Below are 11,430 nucleotides of genomic sequence, written 5' to 3'. Positions count from 1 at the left end.
TCCAATCGGGTGCGAATTCTACGACCCATCAGGATTTCAGCAGGAGTGCATCCAGTAGCTGTATGAGAGGTTGTCCGGTAACTCAGAAGGAAACGTGCTAATTTCTCCGCTTGGGTTCCGGGCTTATCTTGCATGGTTTTCATTGACTCTTTAAAAGTTCTTACGGCTCGCTCGGCTTCACCATTGGAGGCTGGATGGTAAGGCGCGGATAAGCAATGACGAGTTCCATTTCACTTCAGGAAGTCTTTCACTCCCTGAGCAACGAACTGTGGCCCGTTAACGGAGACGATGACCTCTGGTAGACCATGAGTGGCAAACAAGCAACGCAGGGCTCGAATGGTCATTGATGCAGTGGTCGAGGACATTGGAAATACTTGATTCCACTTTGATTTCGCGTCCATACAATCAGAAACATCTGACCATCAAACGGACTGGCGAAGTCGACATGTGTCCTCTGCCAAGGTCGTGTGGGCCAGATCCAGGGATTGCTGACTTTCTCTGGACTCTTCCAGCGATTTGCTTGGCTGGCGTGGCAATCTCGTACTGTTTGCTCCACATCGTGATCGAGGCTGGGCCACCACATATGTAATCTGGCTAGAGACTTTATACGGACCATTCCGGGATGATTCAAATGCAATTCCGATAAAACAGCAGCTTGATATTTGGCCGGAATCACCGCTCTGGTACCACGAAGGATACAGCCGTCTTCCACGGTAAACTCGTTTTGCTTGTTGTAATAAATCTTCAGCCCATCTGAAATACATTTTTCCGCTGGCCAACCATGTAGAATGCAATGCATCACACGAGAAAGAACTGGATCCCCACGTGTGGCCTCACGGATTTGTGACACAGTGATTGTAGCTCGTTGCATTTGAACGCGGTTAACTTGATCAGCTTCGACGCTCCAATCATCCGGTTCTTCGACGGTCTTTCGTGGCAATCGAGACAGTGCGTCAGCGTTGGCATGATCCTTGGAAGCCCTGTATTCAATGTCGTACTGATAGGCGGACAACTGAATAGCCCAACGTTGCAGGCGGGACGCGGCCAGCACCGGAATACCACGTTTTTGACCAAACAACAAGGTGATAGGTCTGTGATCCGTAAGCAATGAAAAACGCCTTCCGAATAGGTACTGGTGGAGTTTCTTTAGGCCAAAAATAATTGCTAGAGCTTCTTTCTCGATCATAGAATAATTTTTCTCGCTTGCTGAGACACTGCGGGATGCATACGCGATTGGTTTTTCTTCGCCGTCACCTGAAGCATGCGACAAAACAGCCCCCAATCCATATGATGAGGCGTCAACAGCCAATCGAACGGGTTTATTCGGGTCATAGTGGGCCAACAACGGCGAATTAAGGAGCAATTCTTTTAACTTCTTGAATGCTACTTGACAGGTTTCCGTCCAGGTCCAGGGTGCGTCGAACATCAACAGGCGATTCAATGGGTGGACAAGAGTTGACATATCGGGAAGGAATTCACGATAAAAATTTACCAGCCCCAAAAAAGATTTCAGTTCCGTTGTATTCCGTGGCTCTGGAACTTCTTGAATGGCTTGTACCTTACGTGGTGAAGGATGGATTCCATGCCGGTCCACCACGAACGCGAAATACTCCACGGAAGGCTTCATAAACACGCACTTTGACTTTTTCAATTTCACACTCATGCTGTCCAAACGTTTAAGAGTGTTTTCCAAATTGCGAAGATGCTCTTTGTCGTTTGGACCCGTTACGATTAAGTCATCCAGGATACCACCAACTCCATTAAGGCCACTTAATATAGAGTCCATTGTTTGCTGAAAAATAGCTCGACTTGCCGCCACTCCAAACGGTAGGCACGTATAACGGAAAAGTCCCAGATGAGTGTTAATCGTGACTTACTGCCTGGATTCCTCATCCAACAACACCTGTTGATATGCTGAGGACAGATCTAGTTTAGAGAAACTCTGAACACCATTCAGCTGCGTAAACAATTCTTCCGCCGTAGGCTTGGGGTACTCAGTCACATCCAAGGCTGGGTTGATAGTGACCTTATAATCCCCACAGATCATCACGGTGCCATCCGGTTTTAGGACTGGCCCGATAGGCGTAGCCCAATTTGAGAATTCCACCTTCTGTAACACACCGATTCCTTCCAACCTCTTAAGTTCCTCTGCAATCTTCTCTTTCAAGGCAAAGGGAACCGGTCAAGGTTTAAATAACTGCGGGGTGGCATTCTCCTTGAGCTTGAGATGAGCGGTCACTCCCTTGATAGTGCCCAGGCCCCAATCAAACAGTGATGCGTACTTAGAAACCAAACTTTCTCACGGCTCAAGGGAAATCTGCTCGATCTGCCTCCAGTCAAGTCGAAGAACGGACAACCAATCTCGTCCAATAAGTGCTGGACCATCACCGGCCGTGACAATAATTGGAAGGCAGGCGACACCTGGAGTTTCGCCTCCCCAAGAACTGGAATCTCATGCCCTGAATCTTCAGTCTCACGTCAGTTTGCCGCAAGGACTTCGTTGCCAAAACACCCGACCAAACATGGTTCGGAATGATCGTCTCAGAAGCACCAGTTTCCAGCTCCAAGTTCACTGACTTTCCATCAATCAGTACTGGCACGATCAATTCATTACATCTTTTCTGGGAATCGACTACTGTGAACATAGGCCAGGCGGACTTGTCCATTGGTTCGGCCATCGTCACCGTTTCTTCAACGCTATGGCTTTAGGTACACGCTTCTACGGACACTTAAGTTTAATGTGGCCAAACTTCTGGCATCTATGGCACTGTGCTTTAAGATGAAAACATTTTTCCGGAGATTGGTTAGCTTTAGCACACCTGAAGCACTCGGGAAAAGTTCTCTCGACTTTCTTGACATCGTGGGCGGAACCATGAAATCCTGAGGCTTCCTTTTCCGTTAACTCACTAGTTATTCCTATCTCTTGGTCAGCATGAGAGTCAGACCAGCATCACTTGCGAGAGTTCCGGTCTTTGGAAGCTTTTTAGTATGTTTATCCTTGCTATTCTCTATCGCTATTACTCTCGATGACAACCTAAGAGTGATTGGAGAAACAGATGCTCCGCCTTCCTTGTTTGACTTGTTTAAACAAGCAGAATTTTGCGAAGACTCTGTTCACTCCAGAACGTCATTTCGCCATCTTGAATCTGGTGAATATCGCGGAAAGCGCTTCTTGTCTTCAAGGCTTTGTTATTATTCTAATGCCGTTTCTGGCTATCAACTAACTAGGATTGTGATTGCTGGTGATGTTTCACCAAACCCTGGGCCTGTAACTGGAAGAAGAAATGTCACAGAAAACTTATTGTTGAGCGCTTTCTCCACGATTAAACATCGTGGAAGGTGTGACATAACAGTGGGCCACACAAACGTTCGTGGCCTTCACAAACATTTGTCGCAAGTTAAATTCCTGTTATTTCATACTGGCTTAGATGTTCTAGCTGTCTCAGAAACTCATTTGTCTCCAACCGTAGAGAGCTATGAAATCGCTATCCAAGGATACCAGCTTCAAAGAAAGGATCGCCTCAGCAAAATCGGCGGCGGAGTTGCGGTTTATTTTAAAGATGCCTTAGATTGTATTTCAATTGCAAAATATGATAATTGCGACATCGAAGCAACGTGGCTGGAACTCAAAGTCAAATCTCTAAGACTTCTTGTCGGCTGTATATATCGTCCTCCAAATTCTGAGGGTTTCTACGATAAATTTCTTCCAATTCTTGAGAAAATCTCTGCGAGCAGAAAAAATGTCATCATCACCGGGGACTTCAATTCGAATATGCTAGACAACTCTGGAAAAGGAAAAAAGTTTAAAGACGTCCTGCAACTCGTTAATTTTAAAAATGTTATTAAGAATCCTACCAGAGTAACAGAACATTCCAGTACAATCATAGATCTAATTTGCACAAACAACATGCCAAAGGTTAATAGTGCTGGTGTTATCGATTTCTGCATCGCCGACCACAAATTTATTTACATTTCATTTAAGTTGGCAAAGTCACGCAATTCCCTTCCAGTAATAAAATACGTCAAGAACTTTAAAGGAGTTAAGGAAGACCCAAAATCTCTTCAGAACGACCTTGAAACCGCACCATGGTGGATTTGTTCTATTTTTGATGAAATAGACGACATTACATGGGCTTGGGAAACAATGTTTAAAGATGCTGTTGATCGCCATGTTACAAAACGCCTAGTTAAAATTAGACGGCATTCACTCCCATGGATGAACAGTGAAATACGTAAAGCCATGAATAAGCGGTATAAACTCTTAAAACTTTGTGATGGTACGCTAAATACCAAGCAATACTGTGAGGAATATAAATCCGCTCGAAATCAAGTCACTGCTTTATTAAGATCTGCAGAAACTCAATATTGGAAGGAAAAGTTTGATAAAGCCAATAACTCAAGTATGTTCTGGAAAATTATACATAGCATATCTGGTAGCCAGAAGTCCTCCAGAATTGGACCAGTCAAAGATGAAAACAGCTTGGAGGTTTTAGATGATGACATGAAGGCTGACTTATTCAACCAATATTTTGTAAATATTGGCAGAGATGTCGCAGAAAACCTCCCTAACATCCCAAACCAAACCGATATACTACATATTTATAGAGTCTCAGCATCTTCCTGCAACTCTTTGGTTCTGGATTCTGAAAATATTTTCAAAAGTCTTAAGAATATCAAAAGCAACAAAGCAGCAGGCCCTGATGGTATATCAAGTACAATTATTTCTCTAGCCGGCCCTGCAATCATTAATGGCTTGGAAAATATCTTCAAACGTAGCTTTGTCACAAGAACTGTTCCCATGTCATGGAAAAGAGCACAGGTTACCCCTATCTTTAAAAAGGGAGATAGAACTGACATTGCCAACTATAGACCTATATCCTTGCTGTGTATCCCAAGTAAATTACTGGAACATCAGGTCTGTAATATAATTGATGAGCACCTATGTAACTCCTCTCTAAAAAGTTCTTCACAGTGGGGCTTTACAAAAGGACTATCATCAGAAGGCATGTTACTAAAAAATGACAGATACCTGGAAGATGAATATGGATAAAGGTATGATTGTGGGTGCAATATTTATTGACTTTTAGAAAGCTTTTGATAGCATCTCACACAACATCTTGTCATTAAAACTCCAAGCTCTTGGATTAAGTGGGAATCTCCATGAGTGGCTGATGGATTATTTGAAAGACAGATTTCAATACACTGTGGTAAATGACCACCCTTCTAACTTGGATGAAGTGAAATATGGTGTTCCCCAAGGATCCCTCCTGGGTCCAAGGCTTTATACTATCTACGTCAATGACCTCCCTAATGCTATTACATCTGGAGACTCGTTCATGTATGCAGATGATACAACATTATATTGTGTGGGGAAGAACTTTGATCAGGTCTGCTCACAATTAAATAACATTCTCGAGCAACTTCTGCTTTGGAGTACAACAAACAAACTTTGTATTCATCCTGTAAAGTCTGAAGTTATGATCCTTAGCAAATCGGGCTTCATTGGTCCTGCTCCTCCAATATGCTTCGGAAATAATTTTATTAATGTTGTTAATAAGACTACTTGTTTGGGATTAATCATTGACAATAGGCTTACATGGGCATTGCATGTGGACCATGTAAAAAAATATTTTGCACAGAAAGTGGGCGCATTAAAAAGAATGAAGAAGCTTCCTGTGAAAGCGCTGGAGGAAATTTACTTTAAATCTATTGTACCTGCGGTGTCATATGCTATTGTGGTGTGGGGAAACTGCAATTATTCTATTATGGAATCCTTAAACCCTATAAATGCAAGAGCTGCACGAGTTATCCACCAGGATAAAAGTCTTGAAGAGTTAAATTGGTTGCCAATTTCTTACATATATAAAAGAAGACTCCTTCTTCTGATGCACGATCTTTTAAATGATAAAATCTTATATGCCCCTTTTAATTTGAAGTTACGCAACAGACCATCACGTACAGGAGGGTTACAGGTTGAAATCCCTAGAGTGAACTACAAAGTGGGAAAGGAATCAGCACAATACAGAGGACCTGTAATCTGGAATTTTATTACTAGGCTGGCAAATTTTAATGTGAACATTCAAAAAGACAGTTTTAAAAATATTTTACGTAAGCTCTCACAGAACATAAATAGCTTCTCTTTTGAAGCGCCTATGATTGCTATGAAAAACAGAGATTTTGTATATTTTTAAGTTTTATTACATTGCATGTAAATTTTTGAATTAATTCGTGACTTGTTTGCTAATGAATTTTATTACAATGATCATATTGAATATTTAAATACCATAGGGTGACTTTATGAATTATTTTAGTTTTACATTTTATTAGTTCGTTGTAGGTCCACATCAGCCTTATGGCTGCCCCCTTCCTTACAACCTGCATTACTAAATAAAATGATTGATTGATTGATTGATTGAGCACAAGCTTTCTCCACTGCCGTTTGTAATGTCAGCGTCGCTTCAGCATGTAACTTGCGTTAAATTGTCTGTGAACGCAAACCAGAAACAAACCGGTCTCGAATGGCTTCCTCGCGATAAAGGCCAAATTCGCAGGTCTCCGCTAACTTTTGTAGCTTGGCTAGGTACTGCCTAATGGTTTCCGACTCTTCCTGTTCCGCTTTGTGGAACTTGTATCTTTCCGCGATAATTATCGGTTTTGGATCCACATGCCGTGCCAGAATCTCTACAATTTCCGCAAAATTTAATTCTTTCAGTCTCCTCGGCGCTGAAATAGACCTCAACAAAGCATACATCTTACTACCCATTAATGTAAGTATGCTCGATACACGCTTATCTGTCGGTACACTGTTAACTTCAAAGAACATTTCGCATCGCTCCCCATAATGTTTCCAATCGCTGCCCGGCGTAAACTCCTCCATACGCCCTGAACACGATGGATGTACCACGATGCTAGGCTGCGCTGGTTCTTCCGGTGTATCCGCCATTCTCGTCGCCAACTGTTGTGTCTTCACTCGAAAAGCAACTCTAAACTTTTAAGATACAACCTTTAATACACAACGATTTAACTAAAACTGAACAGCAACTTACAACACATGCGGTTAAAAACAAAAATGCTAATAAGTTCATGACAGTTCTGGGTTACGAAACTCCCGCGGGATTTTAAGCAAATTAACATAACATTAGAATCATCCTCTTTGTCGTGAAAAAAGGCTTTTAATTGAACGCGGCGAAGGAATTTTTCTACCTCTTGTTTAATTGAGAATTTATTTTGATTGCTGCGACCACTAACTTTTTTCTTAGTATTTTTCAATCCACAGCATTCAGAACAGCGGACCATGCCAAGCCTAAAGAAACTCACAAACGAGCTACGCCAGGAAATCGTAAGTTATCTCTTCCCTTTTCCCCCTATTAGTAAAAATCTGGCATTCCGTTTAGCAATTCTCACTTTCGCCAAAACTATGTTTTGTAGCCACATAAACTTCATCGGTTGTTACCTTCATTCTTAAGTTATTCCCAAGGGTTTTCGCTCCAATTTTCATGCATTTTCATTAAACAAACAATACCAAATTAAGTGCGCCCAAAATTATTTTTCACGTAACATCATGGGAATTACCATTAGAGCTATGTGCCAAAAACGTAATCACCTCACCGAAAAAATCCTACATTGCCGCTCTGAACTTTCCAAAATCTGTCCAGCAGTTTTATTACAATCTATCCGCGCCAGAACTCAGGAAATCAATTCGAAACTTTTCAATCATTTGAACCAAATTAAGGCCCAAAAACTTGACCAACTTATCGGTCCCCAAATCGCTAATTTCCTTGGCCAAAACAAACTTCCTTTCACCATAGATATTGCGTCTCTTTACACTGTCATTCCCAATGGCGAAGGTCTTCTGGCCCTTAAACATTTTCTTGATCATCGTACTGTTAAGGAACCTAAATCTGAAAAAATTTGGATATATCAACAAAGTTGAAATGGTAAATTGGCCACCGTAATGATTACAAAAGCTGACGTTTCGAGCGTTAGCCCTTCGTCGGAGCGAATAGAGGAATTGTGGGTTGTGTGTGCTTTTAAAGGCAGAAAATGGAGCTACGTTATTGGTGGGTGCATGGCAACGAGAAAAACATGAATAAATTAGTGGAATGAAAAAAAAAAAAAAAAACCCTACTACGCTTAGCCGAACTAGTGCTCACACTCAATTGTTCTTCATTCGGGGACAACTTTTTCAAACAAACCAATGGTATAGCCATGGGTACCAAAATGGAACCCAGCTATGCCAATCTTTTTGTAGGTTTTGTCGAACACCAATTTTTCAGCCAATACAACGGCTCCAAACCTGAACTCTACGGTCGCTACATCGACGACTGTATTGGCGCCACCTCCTCTACCAGAGAGGAGCTGACTCAATTCATAACCGTAGTCAATTCTTTTCACCCGGCTCTTAAATATACCTGGGAAATTTCTGACAATTCTTTATCCTTTTTAGACATCAAAGTCTCAATTGAAGGCAACGGTTTATGCACTAGTGTGTATTACAAACCTACAGACTCGCATAATTACTTGTTGTATTCGTCTTCGCATCCATCTCACGTTAAGAATTCCATTCCTTTTTCTCAGTTTCTAAGACTTCGTCGTTTATGTAGTGATGACTCTGATTTCCACCACAAATCAGAGTCAATGTGCCAGTTTTTCGATAAACGTGGTTACCCTGACTCTGTCGTTCAAGCGGGTTACCACCGCGTCCAACTTATTGATCGACATTCAGCACTACAAACGTCACAAAAGGAAGATTTCGACCGCATTCCATTCACTCACGTTTCACCCTCACAACCACTCAGTTAAATCCATCATTCTTAAAAACGATCCAGAGACAAGCATTATCTTTTCGCAGCCCTCGCTCATTTCATTCAAACGCGACAAAAATATAGGCAATTTTTTGGTCAGAAGTTTTTTTTAGACTAATGACCAACCAGGCACTTTTAAATGCGCTCGTGCACGATGCAAAACGTGTCCTTTCGTTCACAACACTGAGAAAATATCGGAACCCAAACGATCCATTAAGATCACCGATCACTTCACGTGCACCTCCGCCAATGTAATCTATTGCATAACTTGCACTTATTGCAAAAAGATTTACATCGGCGAAACGGGAAGAAGACTGGGTGACCGATTCCGAGAACATCTTCGCGACGTGGAGAGGAATGACAAGGACACATCGAAACCAGTCGCTAGACATTTTAATTTACCTAACCATTCTAAGCAACACATGGCAATCTGCGGTCTTTCCTTACACTTAGGTAGCACGGAAAGCCGGAAAACTCTTGAACAAAAGCTCGTCTTTCAAACCGGCAGTCTAAATCCCACAGGTATCAACGAACGCTTTTCATTCCACTAATTTATTCGTGTTTTTCTCGTTGCCATGTTCCCACCAATCACGTAACTCCTTTTTCTGCCTTTAAAAGCAGACAACCCACAATTCCTCTATTCGCTCCGACGAAGGGCTAACGCTTGAAACGTCAGCTTTTATAATCGTAACGGTGGCCAATTTACCATTTCAACTTTGTTGATATATTCAAATTATTTCAAAGAATACTTGTTTAAATATTTTGTAGCAAATGATATGTATTCCATTATGAGATGACATGCTTTTCGTCAAAGAATTGGGATTAAATGTATTAAAACACTTTATATGCAGAAACTTTTGACATATGGGTATCGTCAAAACATAATTATCCAATGCGAATACTTCACTTGTAGGTATTAGTTTGCAACATATGGTCATCGATAATGAACAGTTGTCAAATGAAACGACCTAAAAGTTGGTAAAGAAATAATTAATCGCCGTTATGTCTGAAGTTAAACTCCGTTTCGGAATTGTAGTCCTATAAGAATATTCCACTGGTGTGTATTAAGACAGTGGAAGCTACGAATCACCAAAATACACATACATGATGTCTGTATCTTGGGTACCCAAATGAGGCTCGTCGCCGCCATGAGTTTGCGGTATGAACAGATGATTATTTTTTTCTGCATCTGTGCTGCTGTTCAGGCTCCTTACAAAGAAGGCGATATCATGTTAGGCGGAGTTTTCAGCTTACACCAGCCGCCAGAACACCCAGGAAGCCATTGTGGAGAGATAGATTTGAGACGACTTGGTCGCGCACAGGCCATGATCTTCGCCATCGAACGAATAAACAATGACACAAGCCTTCTTTCAAACATTTCCCTCGGATATGACATAAGGAATTACTGCGGAAACGTCTCAAAAGCTGCAGGACTCTTTTACAAACTTCTAACTGTCGATTACTGTGTCAGGTTAGATAACAATAAAACAGGAAAGAAAGCTATTATGTCTTTGATAGGCCCAGAGGAATCTCGCACAGCGCTATTAATCGGAGGATTTCTCCAGATGCTCAATATCTCGAGCATAAGTGGAACGACAACTAGTGCTGAACTTAGTTTACTTACCTACAGGCATCTACATCGAACAGTGCCCTCGGATACTTTTCTTGCAAAGGCAATGGTTGATTTGGTTACACACTTCAACTGGAGCTATGTTGCCGTCGTTGGATTAGATGACTCGTTTGGACGAAGTGGAGTATTGTCAGTTGTTAGCGAAACTACAGCAAGAATAAACTCGTTCTGTATTGCTCTGTTGAAGTTTATACCGCATAAAAGTCTGCATCACAGTAATTCCAACGTTGTGAAAGAGCTAAAACAGATGGACAATATCAAAGTTGTGATCTTATGGTTACACGGGAATTACCAAACGAAGTTTTTCAAAGAGGTACATAGGCAAAACCTTACTGGACGTGTGTGGATTTTGAGTGATGATTTTTTATTATCCAAACATCAAAGAAAGGATATCATCGAGAGCTCCATAGCGTTTCATCATCACAATTTTAGCGACTTAGGATTCAAAGAACATTTAAAAGATATCTTAGTCAAGGGGCGAAACAACAGCGGTTTTTCTGAGTGGAGCGATGATACGAACAAAATATGGGATACTTTGGTAAGCAAGAAGTGCGTTAACCGCCAAATTGAACAGTTCCCAGAAGACTTGATTGAAGAAATCTACAGCCCCTATATTCCATATGTAATCGACGCTGTATATGCCCTGGCTCATGCAATAAATATATCAACTCATGATTTAAACAAAACCAATCTTAACACCAATCGCGATAAATCGCCTGCAGTGAATGAATTAGACTTACAGAAGCTCCTTGGCAGAGTAAATTTTGAAGGACTAACGGGGAAAATCAAGTTCGACCGATTTGGTGACAGAGCCTCGGCACATTATGATATTGTCATCTTTAAAGAAGTACACAATGAAAATGTCAAGAGCGTCAAAAAGGTACAGATAGGAGAGTGGAAAAGCTCTATTAAAAATAAGCCACTTTCGATTTCTCATAAAGACCTTCATTGGAATACTCCATCTCGTCGCCCTCCAATATCTGAATGTTCGGAAGA

General features: G+C 41.4%; 2 protein-coding genes across 2 annotated transcripts in view; one reads left to right on the top strand and one right to left on the bottom strand.

The window, feature by feature from the left end:
* Window positions 1-6,475: 6,475 nt before the first annotated feature.
* LOC148739559 (uncharacterized) lies at window positions 6,476-6,943 on the bottom strand. Its single transcript, XM_088749506.1, has one exon. The coding sequence runs from the start codon at window positions 6,941-6,943 to the stop codon at window positions 6,476-6,478; it is 468 nt and encodes a 155-aa protein (XP_088605632.1).
* Window positions 6,944-9,763: 2,820 nt separating this feature from the next.
* The window catches only part of LOC148739558 (extracellular calcium-sensing receptor-like), a 4,916-nt gene continuing 3,249 nt past the window's right edge, over window positions 9,764-11,430 (top strand). Inside the window, exon 1 of the mRNA XM_088747304.1 lies at window positions 9,764-11,430. This exon is cut by the window's right edge and continues 3,249 nt beyond it. Within this exon, the coding sequence (XP_088603430.1) occupies window positions 9,935-11,430 (1,496 nt within the window). The 5' untranslated portion in view covers window positions 9,764-9,934.

Source organism: Stylophora pistillata, chromosome 2 (genome assembly GCF_964205215.1).
Source record: "Stylophora pistillata chromosome 2, jaStyPist1.2, whole genome shotgun sequence".
In the NCBI taxonomy this organism is placed as follows: Eukaryota; Metazoa; Cnidaria; class Anthozoa; order Scleractinia; family Pocilloporidae; genus Stylophora; species Stylophora pistillata.
This window is presented reverse-complemented; position numbering and strand designations above follow the sequence as displayed.

Excerpts from the sequence above, each read along its gene's own strand:
- LOC148739559 (XM_088749506.1), bottom strand. The coding sequence starts at position 6,943 with ATGGCGGATACACCGGAAGAACCAGCGCAGCCTAGCATCGTGGTACAT.